The 20,000-nt window shown below is 41.2% G+C and overlaps 1 protein-coding gene across 2 annotated transcripts in view; it reads left to right on the top strand.

Annotated features, from left to right (window-relative positions):
* The first annotated feature begins 7,334 nt into the window (after positions 1-7,334).
* Positions 7,335-20,000, top strand: part of ctnna1 (catenin (cadherin-associated protein), alpha 1) — a 106,808-nt gene continuing 94,142 nt past the window's right edge. The window contains exons 1-3 of one of the 2 annotated variants that reach the window (XM_058408853.1): positions 7,335-7,620; positions 11,355-11,472; positions 11,609-11,804. In XM_058408853.1, the coding sequence (XP_058264836.1) occupies positions 11,368-11,472; positions 11,609-11,804 (301 nt within the window). In that variant the 5' untranslated portion in view covers positions 7,335-7,620; positions 11,355-11,367. The remainder of the gene's footprint in view (positions 7,621-11,354; positions 11,473-11,608; positions 11,805-20,000) is intronic. The other variant, XM_058408852.1, reaches the window with a different exon arrangement.

Here is a 20,000-nt window from a genome sequence, read left to right on the forward strand (position 1 = left end):
ACCACGCCATGAAGGAAGATGTACGACGACGGTCCGGTGTCGCTCCAATCACGGCCAAGATGATGGAAGGATGGCTCCGATGGTACGGCCATGTCATGTGTGGCGGAGAAAATCTCAAGACTAACGGCCGGAGGCTGTGCGGACGACCAAAGAAATGACAGATGGACAGGATTGTCGAAGATATGCGGCACGTGAACGTCACACCAGAAGACGCTTTGGATCACGCCAGATGGAGACGGGCGTGGCGACAACGGACCCTGCCATTACGCGGGACAAACACTAGGATGGAGAAGAAGAAGTGTAGCCTGGTTTTCACCTGATATGAGGTTTTCACGCAATGCTCAGTTTCTGATTCTGTTGCTAAGCGACCAGCCGTAACATTCTAACAGCGAATCGTTTCACACTGAACACGTTCAGCACCGTGATGTGGAGTTAACTCTGTAAAAGCCGAGTTGATCCATAACCTCAGGGAAAAGCCATGTTTCATAACTCCCCTTCTACATTACACATGTAGAGAAACTTTCCTCTGAAAGTGGGGTTAAAAGCGAGGTTTAGAGCGATGATAACCCGGGATTACGAGCAGTGAGAAAAGCCCTTTAGTTCCTCTGAAGGAAAGTTTCATATATTCAATACATTTGTGTACTTCAGGCTTTGTGGTCAGGGGTGCAAATACTTTTGGTCATATTTTTGTAGTGTATTTTTAGCATATACAAACAGGGAGGCACACTTTGGCTCTTTAGTTTCAAGTGGGTTGTGTTATTTACTTATACATAACATGAATAATATGAATATTTACTCTCTGTGTGTGTGTGTGTGTGTGTGTGTGTGTCCTTGTCTTGTCCAAACACTAACCCTGCCTGTTACTGTGAGAAATGTTTTATAACCAGGTGTGTAAAGAGAAATGGAAGTGAGATAGTAGTGTAAAAGCAACACACTTGACACAATCAGTGTCCACTTGAACGGAGAGTCCACACACTTCCTCCCTGGACCTTCAGTGCACTTCTCCTGAGCTCTGATCCTGCATGTCCAGTCCATCATAACCACATAAGAAACATCACAAGGTAAAACACTTATAGTTAAGATGTGCTGCATTTTATAGCTATTAAGGGATTAGGGCTAGGTTTAAGGTTAAGGGTTAGGGGTTAGGGCTAGGTTTAAGGTTATGGGTTAGGGTTAGTTTAGAGGATAGTCAACTCCACCCCTAGTGGACAGGAGAAAGCACAGGCACAGACTCATGGCTATTGGCTATTGTATGCAGTGTCTTCTGTTTGTTTACTCTATCTTAAAATTAATTCAATAAATGCTAAACAATAAAAAGAAAGACAGGGTTAGGTTAAGGTTAGGGGTTGGGATTAGGATTAAAAGGGTTAGGGTTAGGAGTTGTGAGTAAGGGGTCGTAAATTAGGGTTAAGTTTCAGGGTTGAGATTAGGGGTTTGGACTAGGGGTTGAGATTAGGGGTTAGGATAGGAATTAAGGGATAAATTTAGATTAAGAAGAAGAAGCCTCTATTATCACCACATATATATTACAGCGGTATACTTTAATTTGTGTATCCCAGTTGAGGAAGTTGGGGTCAGAGCACAGGGGCAGCTATGATACAGCACCCCTGGAGCAGAGAGGATAAGGTTCTTGCTTAATTGCCCAGCAGTGGAGTTTGGTGGTGCTGGGGCTTGAACCCCAACCTTCCCATCAACAACAAAGAGCCTTGACCACTTGAGCCACCACTGGCCCTAAGGGTTAGGATTAAGGTTAGGGTTAGAGGATAAAGGTTGGGGGATAGGGTTGGGGTACTGTTTCAGAGTCCAGATTGGATTAGATTAGAATTGGTAGGGATTTAGCCAGCCCTGTAAGAACATTCTGTTTTTGGTAAAAAGAAGTAATCTATCCTTCAGATCCACCCACCTGCTCCTCATTACCTGTACAGGTGAAAGAACTTATTCATTAAAAAATTTTAATCCTTTCAAGAGGCCTTAAAGAACTATAGATGGACAAATAATTAAATGAGTAAATAAATACTAAGGGTTAAGGGTTAGAGGTTAGGGAGAGGGTTTTAGGATGGATGTTAGGATTTTTTGGTGTGTGCTACTGACTGTCGAGTTTTCGAATCTGAATCTATTTCAATTCCTGGATTCAGTGAATCGACTCTTTTTGGGAATTTGAACCAAATGCTGGAAATGTCTGATAAAAGATTTTTTCTTCACTTTATATAATACTACATGAGTGACAGTGGCTCAAAACCCTTAAACAAGACGATGATGATGATGATGAGTGGGAGGATGTCTGTAATCAGACTCTCAGAATCTTACTTTCAGTCTTAAAGGATTTTATATTTTTGGAGTGAATATTCCAGTGTGAATAAATGATTCCAGGCCAGTATGAACAGTAACGATGTGTAACTTCTTCCTAAACAGGAAGTTCAGTGTCACTGTTCTGTTGGTTACAGAAATGGGAAGGTCACAGAAGTTCACTGAACTCATGTCAGTAAACTTTGTCCATATAAAAATGCACATGTTCAGCAACAATGCCTTGTTTGTATTAAGGATCCCAGTGTGTTGTGCTGCACAGCTCCACATCCTCCTGGTTTCCTCAGGGTTCTTCAGTTTCCTCCCACCCTCCTATATATTTATATAGTAGACACACAATTCCACTTTATTTATTTATTCAGCAACATTTTAACAATCAATTTTTCCCTCAAAACTGTAAAAAAAAAATCAAAATATTAAAATTTTAATTAAAATTTTTTGTTTTGTTTAATTAAAAAATTAAATTTTTACATTTTAATTAAAAATTTTCACAAATCAAAAACTAAAAAAATGTAAACAATTTAAAAAAAACTTTCAAAAAATAGTAAATATATATAGTCTCTAGTTAAGGTGAACCTTAAGTGTAATGTATGAAAGGAAATAAATATTAGGAGTCTTTTGGGAGTCTGTCACCTCATTCTCTGATAAAAAAAAATAATAATAAAAAATAAAATAAAAATAAACTTATAATAAATAAATAATAAATAATACATTTAAATTAAAATAATAATAAATAAATAATTTCTTATTTCGTGATGAAAATGACACGATAAATCATTAAGAATCTGTGAAGAAATGTACATTTTTAAGTGATTGTTATTTCATTTTGTGAGAAAATATTTTATTCCTTGGGGTGAAAAAAGGTTCTGTCTTGTTAGTCTGATATACGAGGTAGAACTAAGCACATCTGATAAAAAATCTGGACTTTCAGGCTAATAAGAAACCCAACAGCAATTTATCAGATTTTGGGAAAGAAAATGGATTGCAGAACTTTTTAGAAAAGAATTTGTCTGGTGTGTAGGGTTATCGTCTGCCTCACAGCTCCACATGTTGTCCCCACGTCCTCCTGGTTTCCTCAGGGTTCACCGGTTTCCTCCCACCTCTCAGAAATATACAGAATGGTGGATTATCTTAGCTATCATAAACTCCTCCCAGTTGTGATTGTCAGCATGAGAGCATTGCATTCTTTCTTGCATTCATGTCCAGTGTTCCTGGGATAAACCCAAGATCTGACCAGGACAAAATCAATAGGATAAAGAACGACGACACTCTCAGACTGAAGAGCACTGAACTGGACCCTCAAGTGTGCATCAGATCTGATCCGATTCAATCAGATCAGATGACACTGTTATGTAATGCTCTGCTTTCTTTACTGACATACACGTGTTTTTCTGAAGAATTATGCAAAAGTAATTTCTGGAAATATATCATGTTTCTCTTCTGAACAAACTTCTGAAAAAACACAATATTTAAATACCAAAAATAAATTATTATTATTATTATTATTATTATTATTATTATTATTATTATTATTATTATTATTATTGTCCCCTTTACTGTGTGTCCTCTTTACTGTGTGTCCCATTTTCTGTCTGTCCTCTTTACTGTGTGTCCACTTTACTGTCTGTCCTCTTTACTGTGTGTCCCATTTTCTGTCTGTCCACTTTACTGTGTGTCCCATTTTCTGTCTGTCCACTTTACTGCCTGTCCTCTTTACTGTCTGTCCACTTTACTGTCTGTCCTCTTTACTGTGTGTCCACTTTACTGCCTGTCCTCTTTACTGTGTGTCCACTTTACTGCCTGTCCTCTTTACTGTGTGTCCACTTTACTGTCTGTCCTCTTTACTGTGTGTCCACTTTACTGCCTGTCCTCTTTACTGTGTGTCCACTTTACTGCCTGTCCTCTTTACTGCCTGTCCTCTTTACTGTGTGTCCTCTTTACTGTGTGTCCACTTTACTGCCTGTCCTCTTTACTGTGTGTCCACTTTACTGCCTGTCCTCTTTACTGTGTGTCCACTTTACTGTCTGTCCTCTTTACTGTGTGTCCACTTTACTGCCTGTCCTCTTTACTGTGTGTCCACTTTACTGCCTGTCCTCTTTACTGCCTGTCCTCTTTACTGTGTGTCCTCTTTACTGTGTGTCCACTTTACTGTCTGTCCTCTTTACTGTCTGTCCTCTTTACTGTGTGACCACTTTACTGTGTGACCACTTTACTGTCTGTCCTCTTTACTGTGTGTCCACTTTACTGCCTGTCCTCTTTACTGTGTGTCCACTTTACTGTGTGTCCTCTTTACTGTGTGACCACTTTACTGTGTGACCACTTTACTGTCTGTCCTCTTTACTGTGTGTCCACTTTACTGTCTGTCCTCTTTACTGTCTGTCCTCTTTACTGTGTGACCACTTTACTGTGTGACCACTTTACTGTCTGTCCTCTTTACTGTGTGTCCACTTTACTGCCTGTCCTCTTTACTGTGTGTCCACTTTACTGTGTGTCCTCTTTACTGTGTGTCCACTTTACTGTCTGTCCTCTTTACTGTGTGACCACTTTACTGTCTGTCCTCTTTACTGTGTGACCACTTTACTGTCTGTCCTCTTTACTGTCTGTCCTCTTTACTGTGTGTCCACTTTACTGTCTGTCCTCTTTACTGTGTGTCCACTTTACTGCCTGTCCTCTTTACTGTGTGTCCACTTTACTGTCTGTCCTCTTTACTGTGTGTCCACTTTACTGTCTGTCCTCTTTACTGTGTGTCCACTTTACTGCCTGTCACCTTTACTGTCTGTCCTCTTTATTGTCTGTCCCCTTTACTGTTTGTCCAATTTACCCTCTGTCCCCTTTACTGTTTGTATTCTTTACTGTCCCCTTCAACGTCTGTCCCCATTACTGTCCCCTTTTTATGTCTGACACCTTTACTGTTCGTCCCCTTTACGGTCCTCTTTACTGTCCCCTTTACTGTTTGTCCCCTTTACTGTCTCCTTGTCTTTCACAGTCTCCCCCAACTGGACCTTGTGGTAAAGAATGAAGCAGTGTAGAGTGGACAGTTCTGAACAGAGGATCAGACTGTGACTCTGACTGAAACTCTGATCTCACCTGGCACTCACACTCACCCTGTGTGATCAGACCGAGACTCACAGCTGTGCACACCTGGCATAGTGAGCGTGTCTCCAGTGAGCACTAGTGATCAGATTTCTTCTACAGAAACTCCTGCTGGAGGAAACCTCTCACATGTTTCTAATACAGGAGCTAAAAGAAAAAGAAAAAGAACGCAATAAACACTCCTTCCTGTTCAGGCCACTGCGTGTTTAAACCTGTTTACAGACACTGAGTTACCCCTCTTTATTACGCCAACAAAAGCTCTAACATCATTTATGTACTGTACTTTTCTCAAAGCTTCTATATTTATTCTGTAGTTTATGGGATTAAAATTGCACAAAAATATTTCATCACTATATTTATTTTTCCCCACAAAGCTACGTCAGCGGAGTAATGTGCTTTAAAAATAAACACATCCTGAGAAAAAGCCAATGACTAAACCCTTCAACTTCCTGTGTGTGTGTGTGTGTGTGTGTGTGTGTGTGTGTGTGTGTGTGTGTGTGTGTGTTTCATTGTGAACCGCGCCCTAAATCTCACCTGATAAGCGTGTCTGGATTCGCAGGGTGACGTCACACACCAGGACATTCCAGGAAGCGGTCAGGAGGTTGCCAGATTGTGATGTTTGACGTGTGAAACTCTAAAAACGCTACCTACTTCTAAAGTTAAGAGAAGTTTAGGGTGAGAGAGAGAGAGAGGCGATATATAAAGACTAATATAAAAGGAATTAATATCAGTATTAGTTTATGTTTTATTAGTCATAATCTAAACTAACTTTTGTTAGTTTAGATTATGTTTTGTCAGGATTTGTGTATTGAATTGAATTACACTTTATCAGACAGACGTCTTGAGAAATATATGAACATTGTAGGTATAAGAAAAACCTAATTAATTCATTTTCATATGCGAGTCAGTTAAAATATGCTGTTTAACACATTTCAGTCAACCATAGAGTTATATTTCCATATGGAATGTCATGATTGTATGACGTCATATATACAAATCAATAAAGATCCATTTATAGTTTCTATTTAATGTTTTATGACATGTTCCTTTCACTTTATTAATCCCTAAAGGAAATTCTTTTGCCAGAGACTGCTTCGGATTAGAAGAGAATTAAACATAAATGAAATAATATACACTATATTGGCAAAAGTTTTGGGACATCCCTCCAGATCATTGAATTCAGGTGTTGTGTTTCAGGGGTTGGGCTCGGCCCCTTAGTTCCAGTGAAAGGAACTCTTAATGCTTCAGCTTCATACCAAGACAATTTCATGCTCCCAACTTTGTGGGAACAGTTTGGGGATGACCCCTTCCTGTTCCTTTCACTTCTTTTAACTAAGGGGCCGAGCCCAACACCTGAAAAACAACAACTGAATTCAATGATTTGGGGGGATGTTCCAAAACTTTTGACAATATAGCGTACATCTACAAATGTATTCAAAAATGTAAATGAAAAATAAATAAAATACTCTAAACTGTTCAAAAGTCCAAAACAAAACATTTACAAATCACAGATTTTTTATATGTTCCAAGTTAAATGTTTTTTTTCGTCGTCTAAATAAAATGTTTTTAAATAAACACTGTTTAATATTATGCTTAGATTACATGTACTGTCTGAAATAAAATTTATACAATATAAAAGTTAGGATACTAAATCTTTAATTGATCATTTAAAATTAAATAAATGAATACATTATTTTTTCTTTAATAACCTGACCAATTAGAATCGAGAACATTACCGCGATATAAATATTTTGATATTATGCAACCTATAAAAGTTTTCCAGTTGACACAAATAAGTTGTGTTATTTCAATAAACTCAAAGATTTTAAAATAAATTAAAATAAAATAAATTAATTAAAAGATAACGTTCCTTTAACCTGTAACGCACTTGTTGTTCAGCGCGTTATTTATTCCAATCTGGCAACCTTGCCCACCTCCTCCCACAGCTCATCCCAGCAGAGTGAGGAAAAAGCGAGAGAGAGAGAGCGTTGAAAACCACACTCTTTACAACAAAAGTTCACTCACTGCTTCATTTTAACTTCTCTAAACTTCGACAGGATTAAAGCTGCGAGTTTGGGAGTTTCCTTTCGCCTCCCTGTGTTTGGGTGAGTTTTATTTCTTAAGGGAAACAGGAGAGAGGAGAAAAGTTTGCAGCCGGACGGGAATTTTTTAATCCTCCATTTTGAAGCGCGTCACTCAAGTTGTTTTAGTGGTTTTTTTTTGGTAAGTTTATAATTAAAACAACATTATTTGTGCTTTCTGCTTTGTTGTGCCTGTTCTTTAAGAAGTGTTTGATGTTTACGGAAATATTTATCGAGTTTGGAAAAACAGTGTTAAAAGTGTTAAGCGTGTTTTGGGAATGCCATGGTTTGGGGTGGGGGTGGAGGGGGCTGGCTTAGGTCATGGGCTCGCGCAGTGTTTTTATTTATTTATTTATTTATTTTTAGTTCTAACTTTTAATTCCCTTCAGTGCCACTTTTTTTTTGCTTTAGCGAGGCTAAAACAATGGATATATATAGATTGCTATAAAATATAAAACTGTTTATATTTGATAAATATAGAGAGTTTCTGGACGCTGCTCGATGACTAGCATTACATAGTAACTAGCTTAAGGTTACTTAGTTACAGCTTCGCGCATGCGCAGAAGCGCGCCCCGTTTGAATAGGTGTTGCATGAAAGCTTTTAAAGAACATGGGGTAAGAAGAAATACTACACTTTAACACCATCCACATCTCCAGTCTCCCTCTGCGGCCTACAACAAGGATTTATAAACATTTATATGGCAAGTAAGAAGCTTTGAGGAGTTAATTTAGTCTTTTTTTTTCCCCCTTTGGGAACGGCTCTAACATGAGGAATAAAGAGTAAAATGGATGGGTGTGAGTGCTTAGTGATGGAGTTTATTCTGTGTATTAAAGATGGACAGGTTATATCGGAGCTGGACGATATGATATCACGATACGCTTGTTTGAGTGCATCAGTGCGCTCTGGTCTCAATGCTAGACTAATTTACACACCCACTTAACAGAGAGATGGACACGAGACCACGCTCGTGCTGATACCGTGAGTATCACCCGGCACCCTTTCGATGTTTTTATTTCAAATACTTCTAAGCTAGGCTTTCGGGTGGTACAGCAGAGTAAAAAGAGACGTGGGTTGTGGTTTCACACGTTTCAGAGGACGCACGTCTGAGCCTGTTAGACGGCTAGGCTCTGCCGGGGTAGGAATCGGCCGAAACCAAAGAAAGGGGGAATATCAAGGGGGTAAATCTATTAAGCTTTTAAAGTGGTGGTGATTTTATTTTATTTAAAAAAAATCACATTTTATATATAAATAAAGTGTGTGTGTGTGTGTGTATATATAAAAAAAAAATTCAGACTCTAATATCAATATATTATAATATTAAAAAATTGGTCAACAAAAAATACAGGCAAATCTCCATCCAAGTTTGAAATAAGTAAATAAATAAATTCTGAAATCAGATCCTTTTCATTTGTTACAAGATTGCGTTAAATAGATTTTTTTGTCCCTAATTTTTATTTTTTTATTCTGTCTCATCAAATTCTTGTCCTTAAGGATTTACATAAACCGTGCACCATTAGGTTATGAGATATTAGATTAGATTATGGGATTATTTTTTGGTCATCTTTTTTTTAAGTTGTCTTTATTTGTCACATATACATTACCGTACAGTGAAATTCTGTCTTCGCATATCCCATCCTTAAGGGTTGGGGTCAGAGCGCAGGGTCAGCCATGATGCAGCGTCCCTGGAGCAGGAGGTGGCTTTGGGGGCCTCACTGAAGGGCCCAATGGTGGCAGTGTTGGTGCCTGAACCCCCCGATCTTCTGCTCAGCGGCCCAGAGCTTTAACCACTTGAGCTACCAGCACTCCCAGCTTTAGTCATTGAGCAGTTTATGTGATTTGCCACAGGTTGTTTGTATATAACCCCCTTTTTAAGGTTGTTATACTTGGGGTTAGCGATGTGCACCTGATACAAGATGGCTGCCGACGTGTTTAATCCGAAACTCTAGATCTTTTTTTTTTACCTAGTAGACATAGTGTGTTTTTTTTTTTTTTTTTTTTAATAAAAACCTGTAGAAAGGTTCGTTTCTCGATTAGTGAATGCATATTATTGTAAAGTCAGAGTTGAGTTTGAGTTGTGACACAGTTCATGAGACAGATCAGCTGGCCAGTTTAAAGAGAAATGGACCTTGTTAGTGTGTTCTGAAATATCGCTGGACGCTGCATCTAATCCTCTAGGTGTCTGTTGTGTAGCTGCCGAGTGTGTGTATGGTCAGTTTACTTCTTAACCCTGCATGAGTTCTGCACTTCCTCTCCCTGCTCGCAGCTCATAAACCCCAGATTAAACCCCGCCTCCTGTACACGATGGCTGATCGATGACACTGTAGTCAGTGCGCCGGTGGCAAAGTTGGAAAGTTGGCCAGTGAAGGTCGGCACAAACGATCGTGGAGCGAGGTCCCCGGCGTCTAGTTTGTGGATTTGATGTGAGCTTTAGGGACATTGACTCTCTGTCCTTGTGCGTTCGGACAGAGGAAGCCTCGTGTGCTTTTTTTTCTCTCTTGGCTATTACAGTTTAGATGGCGTTGTTGGTTGGGGGGGGGGGTGTTGGGGGGGCGTACATTTTTTGCATTGTGGAGTCACTGTACAACGTGACCTGCACCGAACTGTGCTAAAAGAGCGCGTTACTTTCTCTCAGACATGATAATGCTGGATTGTGACATTCGGCACCTACGATAGATATTATTACCATCAACATGCCAAATACCTCCAGTTTCTGATGTATGATGGAGTTTAAGGCTATAATGCTGGAAGAGTCATAAAGATCTCTCGCACTCGCCTGCCCTCGTACTTTTACTGATGAACTCAGGTGTAGGAGACAGCGGTGGGTCGAGACGGCTTACACCACAGCATGAGGAACTCCCGATTCTGATTGGTCAGGAGATGCAGGTTCATTGTCTGTCACGGTGAAAACGGGAAATTAGTATCATGGATGTACAACAGGATTAGATTTCTTTACCATGACTTCATGGTGGTTTTGGTATCTGTGCATTATTACACCACCCTGCTGCTGATTTTTCCTAAAATGGCACAACTGCAAGTGTTATTCTTTACGTTGTATGTGTTTGGGACACACCCCTAAGTCAATGAACTGAGGTGTTGGGCTCGCCCCCTTAGTTCCAAAATGCCTTGGTGTGCTGAAGCTTGCAGTCTCCGCTCTAATTCATCCCAAAGGTGTTCTATCTTTGAGGTCAGGTTGAGGTCAGGACTCTGTGCAGGCCAGTCAAGTTCCTCCTCACCAAACTCTCTCATCCATGTCTTTATGGACCTTGCTTTGGTCTCTGGTGTACAGTCATGTTGGAACAGGAAGGGGTCATCCCCAAACTGTTCCCACAAAGAGCATGAAATTATCCAAAATGTCTTGGTATGAAGCTGAAGCATTAAGAGTTCCTTTCACTGGAACTAAGGGGCCGAGCCCAACCCCTGAAAAACAACACCTGAACTCAGTGATTTGGAGGGATGTCCTAAAACATTTTACAATAGTGTGTCTATATAGGAGGCATTCCTTACTACCGGTTGCCGTGGTGATAAACCCTTGTCAGTATTCCAAATCAGTTTTCTCGAAATGAAGCATTCTGCAGGGATATGTGGAGGGTGTTGTTGTAAAATTCAGCAGTGTAGATCTGCATCACATATGAGATAAAGGAGAAGCAGTGTGTACATTTTTTTCTTGTTACGGCTCATCTTTACTTCCATTGGTAGTCGTTGCACTGAGTTGCTCCGTACTTGCATAAAGTTCAACTACTAGTTAAGTTAAACCTCTAGTCACCAGCGTTTGTTGTCGGTCATGTCACCGGAAGTCTCCGGCTCTGAATGATTTCCTGTCTCTGTGTAAACGTAGCAGAATGAATACATTTTCTTGTGCCGTTCTTCTTTTGCAGAACCTCTGAGAACATGACGGCCGTCAACACGCCCAACATCAACTTCAAATGGGATCCCAAGAGCCTGGAGATCCGCACGCTGGCTGTGGAAAGACTCCTGGAGCCGCTGGTCACCCAGGTAGAGCTCAGTGAAGGGAAATGAAACGCTGCCTCCTTATCATTTCGTGTCATGGCGCTCTGTCAGGAATGTTTTTGCTCTTGGTCATGTAGATGTGCGTTTTAAAACATCTGATCTTTATACTTTTAACCTCCAGGTGACCACTCTGGTCAACTCGAGCAACAAAGGACCGTCCAACAAGAAGAAGGGCCGATCCAAAAAGGCCCACGTCCTGGCCGCCTCAGTGGAGAGCGCCACGCAGAACTTCCTGGAGAAAGGCGAGAAGATCGCCAAAGAGAGCCAGTTTCTCAAAGAGGAGCTCACCGCCGCCGTCGAGGATGTCCGCAAGCAAGGTACGGTTCTGTGGGTCTTTTTTAATTTCTTTATTTTTTTTATTTAAACCCCAGCCTAGTTCACTTCACTTCCTGTTTGCTGCTGGTTCCTGTTAAATCAGACAGTCTTTTGAGGTCAGATGAGCAATCAGTCAGCAAGGCGTGGCATTTAAACTTTCACACTTAGTTTTACAGAAAAACACAGACTGAGCTTATCATGTAGTGAAGCTGCGATCGAGATGAAGATCCTTCCACGTATACAGAGTGATGTCTGATCAACACGGCCAAAAGTTCCTCTTCTCTGCTTTTTGAATAAGTTTGTAGCTCAGGTGTTTGTGTGTGTGTGTGTAAGACCACACCAGGTATTTAGTAAAACAACCTGAACTCTGTGTACCTTAATCTGTTCATAATCCGATCCTCTTGCTCGCACGAACGGATCTTAAACCGGTCTCACCACTTTCTCTACACCTCCGTATCGGGAGATTGCGTCACGACAGCCCGCCGACATCTGCGTGGTTTTTCCCTTCCCACGGAGGAGGAGGAGGCGGCAGGTTAAGTGAGACAGTTGCCTCTGTCAGATTCACCTGCTCCCTGTTTTGCTCCTGGCTGCTTTGCTATGAATATCTGAAAAGCCTGTTGATTTTAATGCAACGTGACTGAGCGCTGTGCCCGGAGACCGCTGTGTGTGTGTGTTGAAACAATGCAGATCATCTCCGGGTGACTGCAGAGCGCTGGTGCTTTCGGTGCTTTGCCCCTCTCTCCGGGGGCTGAAGGGGTTTTTGCATCGCCTTGTGCACAGATCGTCTTCCTGCACCGCTAGCTAGCGTCTGCTCGGCATTAACGAGGCATTAACGCGTTCGTTACGCCACACTCTGTATTCTGTGTGCTGCGCCGGTTTCTTATTGTTATTAGAAATAGTAGTGTATGAAGGAATTTTTGCTACGTCTCCGAATTAAAGAGATTTCGCACAGCGCTGTGTTTTTCGCTGCTCCTGAGAGCATAACTCGTGTACGCCACGAGAAAGCTCGCTTACAGCAGCTCCATGCAAAATCACTTAAGGTCACGCAGGGGGTTTCGATTACTCCAAACAAGCCGGAGTTCACGTTCCCTGCTCGGGAAAGTGCATCTTCTGCGCTTTTAACCATTCAGTTACGTTTAATGTAGTGGAACATCCACAAAAAATTTATCCTGTGTGTTATAGCAGCTACAGTCACCAGCTTCTGTTTTCTCCCCTCTCTCGCTTGATGTTAAGACTTAAAAAAAAAAAAAAAAAAAAACTTTTGTCAGATACGTAGCCTATTCTGACTTTCCCGTGACACTGGAGACTCCTTCTGTACATCAGTCTCCTTAAAGCAAACTGTGAAAGAGCTGTTGCTATGGAAATGATGAGGGGCATCAATACAGGCCTGCGGTTTACAGTCTCGTAGTGAGAGCTGCTGAAAGTTCATTAACTCCACTCAATAAAAACATTACTTTTATGTTTAACATGGGCTGAAGGTTTGGATTTAATCACTGGTTTGTCATGCGTATGTGTGAGGGCACGTGCCAGGTATTGACACGAGGTTCAATATTTGAATGAATTAGTTTTCTGTAATAAGAATTATCTGAAGGACCGTTAGGATCGCTCTTCCCTAACTCTTCATTCCTGGACAGCCTTTATCATGTGTATTTATTACATGTTCAGTGTGTATAATGGACACACATCAGCCTTAACATTATGATCACCTGCGTAATAGTGCTGCCATAACAGCCCTGACCCGTCAAGACATATATCCTCAGTGTCACTGCTCACAATGTTATGGCTGATCAGTGTATAACGTGTGTGATGGAGTATAGAACGTTTATCCTTATAAGGGTATGATCTATATCAGTGTTGTAAGAATGTCAGATCTCTTCATTCTGAAACCAGTGTGTGAATCACATTGTTTAAATGAGTGTGTTTTAAAAATCTGACGCCCTGCCAGGAAAAAGATCTCCTCATCTGAGTGATGGAGATGACCCATAACCAACAAGCTGTCACAATCAAGCTCCTCTGACTCCATGATTCTGTAGATCTGTCTCATTTATCAGGAAGCAAGTCGTCCTGGGGTGCTGGTGTCTCAGTCTGAGTGTTACACACCCAGTTTAAAACCTCTTGATGTTTGTTACTCTGAGCTGTAGGTTTCCTATAAATAGTAACGCTGTAAATTTGTGTTTTTCAGCAGCTGTTACTGCTGCAGCTTCATAAAACTGATTTATTTACTTGTTTTACCTTTGCGTTTGTTTTTAATGGATAAGGAATGACTAAATCACCAAAACAATGATGAATTCATTCACGGGGATGTAAAACCTCCTAAGTGGTTGCCTGGAAACCACAAACCGAGGCAAAAAATTACTTTCCAACATGTTAATGAAGTGTAATGAACTAGTTAAGGGCATTATTCAGGCTGAAGGAGACGAGCGAATTTTACGGACGTGAAAAATCTGTAGTATCGTCTTCCTGACTCGACTGAAACGCTGACCTCAGATTAGAAGGGGAAGAAAGGCGTCTCCTCCAGGCTGGAAAGTCAGATGTGTAGAAAACACCGTCGCACTTCACCTTTAAATGAGTTTTACTGTATATACAGGTGTTTTATGTTCATCCGGGAGAGAAGTTGCTGGATAAACCCCTTGAAAATTCAGATATTTAAGTCATTTGACAGAATTGCGATTCTTTAAGTTTCCTTAAGTAGCTGTAGATGATTCCCCATGTTTATTGAAACACTCGGCATGTCTCGGTCCAGAGCGGAGCAGGATCCGGGTATTTAGTGGTGTTTAACTGCAGTGGGAGTTAATGGCTTGTGGTGAGTGTGCAGAGACTCCATGCCATCACTCCAGGGTGCGAGATTTGATTTGGGATGCGCTCATCAGTATGGAATCCAAAGAACGAGAGCCACGCGAGAGGCAGACTGCTGATAATGCTTCTGTTTATACTCTGTAAATCTTCAGCGGGTTATAAAGGCATCACTCACGTCGTACAGGAACATGAAATGTTTATGGCATTTATTCATATATACGCTCTGCAGCTCATGAATAAATAACACTATGAATTAGTGTTTTTGTTCTGCGGCAGCCGTATTAAACAGTTTAATTTGTTGCCTAGATTATAACCTGAGCTGCAGCTTGTCAGCAGTTACAAAGGCGCAGAGCATGCTGGAAAAAATCACAATGTAATCTTCAGCTAAGGAGCACCGAACGGCTCGGCATGAATCGTCCCTCGTGTCTGACTCAGCGGACCAAAAAAACCATTTATGGCTATTTTCATCCCCGTCATAATGGCTGATATGAACCGAGAACAAGCGAGCGCTTTTGTTACGCGCACTCTGCACGCCCCAGATGAAAGTCTATCATTTCTCAGGGTTGTGTAAATCTCTGATTTTCTCTGAAAAGGGCAGCACACGAGATAAAGATACAGCAGATAAGGTATGATTATGGTCCTGCGATCTTATCGCCGGCTGCTGAGACGATGCTCATTCACCCTGGTGCTCACGGGCCAGGAACTCCAGCACAGAGTCCAGGGCTCTGAATCCTTATCTCTGGATATCTGACGATTGGGACACGCTTGTAAAGAAGTGGAATACTTTATTTATTTATTCTTTGGTCAGGGTGATCTCGAAGCTGATGATCTAATGCAGAAACCTTTCAGCTCTTATTTATACAGGATTCAGATATGACAGGAACGAAAAGCGAGCGATCTCCAGAGTATATCGTTTGTCATGGTTTTTATTTTATTTTATTAACTCAGTGTTAACCCAGGGGCACTGCACATGAAGCGTCTAGTCTGTACAGTGCTGGTCGATGCTGCAATATTATTAACAGATTGCCATTGGGTTTTGTCACAGTGCTCTGTTCTGAGAGATCACAGATAGCAGCATGATGATGATGATTTTTGATTGACATCTTGTGAGTTTGTAACGATTCGAGACGATCGTATCACAAGAACCTCCTCTGTTTCTCGTGAAGAAGATTCACAGAAGAAGAAACTAGTTCTTCCCAGCACTTAAGATAAGCCTTTTCATCATTTATGACACTTTAGTTTTTATTGAATCGGAAAATAAAAGCGAAGCTCTTTAAAAGCGAAGCTTGAGCTTATCTCTCTCTCTCTCTCTCTCTCTCTCTCTCTCTCTCTCTCTGAGTCTTCGTGTCGATTTACGGCGTGTCCTCTAACGACAGTTACGCAGCGCGTAAGAGATTCTGATGAATCGCCTTAATTGAAATCTTAATTTAATAGGCGATCAGTGTCGAACTGCTTCGTGTTTGGTGCAGCGTCGAGGCCTCGCTATGGGCCTCTTTAATGGAGGAGTAAAAGCCTGTAGATACTATAGAGGCGTTATAACTGCAGCTGAATGATAATGTGCCTCTACCCCGGGCGGATGAGAGCAGACTACACACGCCGCTATACTGCGACTTCCTCCACCAGCCCAGGGCTTTCGCCGAGACGGCCGAGAGTTTATTAAAGACGTGCCGATCCTATCGCGCTCGGGGAAAATGGCCCTATTGATCCCGCCCTCGAGAGAGAAGAGATCTCCCAGGGGAGGTTTTATCCACTGAGAGTTCAGCTCTGTAGATCAGGGGTGTGGTAATGAAATCAGGACAGAATAATACACCCCAGGGTGTGCTGGTCCTGGAAAATAATCACGCATGATTGGATGGTGAGGTGTGAAACACAGCTATCGATACTACACCAGAGGAAGAGGTGCTGAAAAAGTGGATTATGGAGATTAGAAAGTAATTTTCTTCATTCTGAACAGAAGAGCGCTCCGTTCCTTCACAGAAGCTGGAAGGACGTGTTTAAAATTCTTTACATGAGGCCTATAGTTGATTTCTTAGTGCTAATGTTAGCTGAGGGATCGTGATTGCAGTATATTCCACATTCACGTGAAGGAAGATTGCTTTTGAATACGATGCTGTAGACCAACCGTGTCATGGCCAAATGTTAGTTAATCTTCCAGGAATTGATGAATTCTGACCACACCTTCTGAGGGGGAAAAAAAAAACTCTATTGGCAAAAGTTTTGGGACACCCCTCTAAATCACTGAATTCAGGTGTTGTTTTCCAGGGGTTGGACTTGGCCCCCTAGTTCCAGTGAAAGGAACTCTTAATGCTTCAGCTTCATACCAAGACCTTTTGGACAATTTCATGCTTTGTGGGAACAGTTTGGGGATGACCCCTTCCTGTTCCAACATGACTGCACACCAGAGACCAAAGCAAGGTCCATAAAGACATGGATGAGTGAGTTTGGTGTGGAGGAACTTGACTGTCCTGCACAGAGTCCTGACCTCAACCTGATAGAACACCTTTGGGATGAATTAGAGCAGAAACTTTGAGCCTGACCTTCTCGTCCAACATCAGTGTTTGACCTCACAAATCTAGAGGAATGGTCAAAAATTCCCATGAACACACTCCTAAACCTTGTGGAAAGCCTTCCCAGAAGAGTGGAAGCTGTTATAGCTGCAAAGGGGCGGGAGACAACTCCATATTGCATTCATGTGCATGTAAAGGCAGACGTCCCAAAACTTTTTTTTTTTTAATAGTGGATTTAGGTTGAAATCGCACCAGAACTGAAAAATAACATTGTTATTAAAATATAGCCAACTTCTTGAAATAATATTTATGTTCCAGGGAAGTTTAGAGTGAGTTTTGTTCAGTCAAGTGCTTTTTTTTGTTTTTTGTTTTTGTTCTGTTTTTCTCAGTATTATTCCTCTTGTACCAAATTTCCTGATTGCTATGTTTTATTTGTCGAAGAATAACCCGTTATACATACATAGTAGTTCTTCCACCAGGTTTTATTTTTCTTGTTTGTTTGTTTATTTATTTGCTAGAACCATAGAGCTTTCTGTTCCTTTCCAGTGATGCAGCACATTAGATATAATAGAAATCTTAGCCCATGTTATTAACATTAACTATGCAACGACCAAAATAAACAAACCTGAGATCGCACATTGAGACGCTCTGATGTAAAGGATTAAAGGTTTTATTTTAATCACACACACATAATCAGGAGTCTTAACCTGGAGTTTTATTTATTTATTTATTTTTGTACGTTTGAGTTTATTAAAGGATATGGTGTGCTGTAGCAGTTCAGTGTAAAAGGCTTTCAGCTATCGTGTGTGAGGGACGCGCGCACACATTCTACTGATGTCTTTTAATGCTTTCATTACTATAAACTTATTAAAGAGGTTGTAATAAGAGAAGAATGTTTTCTTGATCTACTCCATGCTCTTAATGAGTAAACTTAAACCAGTTTACAGTGACAGTAAACACCAACCTGTTAAACGGCGGTCTTTCAGCACTATTTTAATGCAGGAAGCCGAGTCTCTTATTTTTAATAACAGTAAAAGCAGATGAAAGGTGGTGGTGAACTTTCCCAAGACTATGACTAAAAACCGAGCCTGTAGTGTGTTTCTCATAGATTGAGGTGAGATGCGTTTGAGTTTAATATTGACCGAATACACTCCCATCAGCCATAACATTAAAACCAGCTGCCTAATATTTGTTTAGCTCCTCTTTGTGTCATCAAAACGGTTCTGGTTTTCCAAAGGCATGGACTTCACGTGATCTATGAAGGTGTGCTGTGGTATCTGAGACGGACATTAGCAGCAGATCCTTTAAGTCCTGAATGTTGAGGTGGAGCCTCCATGGATCAGACTTGTTTGTCCCACAGATCTCTAGGTTCAAGTCAACACCTTGAACTCCTGAATAATGTTTGCAGAGAGCGTTATCCTGTGGACAGACAACACTGACTTTAGGGAATACTGTGGTCATTTCTCTTTATTTACAGAGAAACAAAAAGCATAAACTCATCTGTCCTGAAGACTTTCCTGCAGAGGAGAACTTTGTTACAAAGCACTTTGCTCTAGAAACTCCTTCCATCTCCATAGAGAGAACTTCACCATATCCGTTAGCTCGTATCATGCGGCTGTACACGTCCCTGTTGAGCGTTCTGTTGCTATAGAAACAATAAGCTCTTGTTGCTGAAAATTATTCAACATCCAACCAATCAGAATGCAGAATTCACTAGTCCAGCTTGACCCCTGTCTGTCCTCTGAGACAGAGCAGCGAACAGCTTTTCCACCCTTTTCCCCTCCGGAATAAAGTCTCCTGGTTTGGTCGGATCTCGGGGTAGGCGAGTTGGGATTTGTCGGATGCGGTGGGCTTTACATATCGCTACACAGTGTGTGAGGCGGGGTCGTACTTGCAGAGCTTTTCCCTGAAGCACTGCGTTATTACACCAGGGCACGGGGTCTCTGTGGTGGGAGAAAGCGCTTTGCTTCCCCAGCAGAAACGAAACAGAAACCTTTGCACTCCAGCAGCATAAAATAGATGCTTCGCTGTTCCTAAAGCTGCTGCTGTCGTGCTTTATTTCTGCAAACGCTGTTCTACTGAAGTTTATATACTTACAGTAATTCTCTAGCAGCAGTCACAGCAGGATGTGTGTGTGTGTGTGTGTGTTCTTACACGACTATATCTGGTGTTGATTTCATTCTTTAACAGAATCACAGGTTTATATTAATCCCGTCCTTTTAATATCTTAACATGTCTATAGCACCAATTTTACCGGGAACTCGAAAGGAGGCCGGTCGAAGTAAAAGGAATAAAAACGTGGCTAAGAATCGATCTGGTGAGGTTTTGTTAATGTAACACTGTCGGATGGAGTCTCCAGTGTCGGCCCTGGTGAGGGTAGGACCGTCTATAGCTGCTATAATATCGTTTTCTGAGAAAAATTTGTTAGTGTCGGGAAATCGCATTGAGAGGAATAAAACATTTGAGAGATGTGCTGCTTAAATAAAATAATTCTGCTTCATCACAACACCTCATTGATTGATTATTTTCCTAAAACAGCATGACAGCAACACATGCTTTATTCCATACTTTTCCTTACTGACTTATTTACAGTCTTATTTATTTTAAGGTGAGTTACTCTGCAGTACACAACAAATATATTTGCTTCACGTGTTGCAAATTGGTTTAATTGTCACACATTTAAGCAGGATTGTTCACAGAACGGAGTGATGGCCACACGGGGACTCGTTTACTTCATTAGAAATGCTGATTATTTTTTTTTGCACCACATTTCTAATCTCCTCTCCCCCGAGCCTTGTTTTTATAACGTGAACTCGGTTATTAACGGCCTTCCAGCTGTTGTTCGTTAGCTCCACATGTTCAGAGAGGTGCTGTGAGGCTTGATGCACGCTCACC

This window comes from Hemibagrus wyckioides, linkage group LG14 (genome assembly GCF_019097595.1).
Source record: "Hemibagrus wyckioides isolate EC202008001 linkage group LG14, SWU_Hwy_1.0, whole genome shotgun sequence".
NCBI classification, from domain to species: domain Eukaryota; kingdom Metazoa; phylum Chordata; class Actinopteri; order Siluriformes; family Bagridae; genus Hemibagrus; species Hemibagrus wyckioides.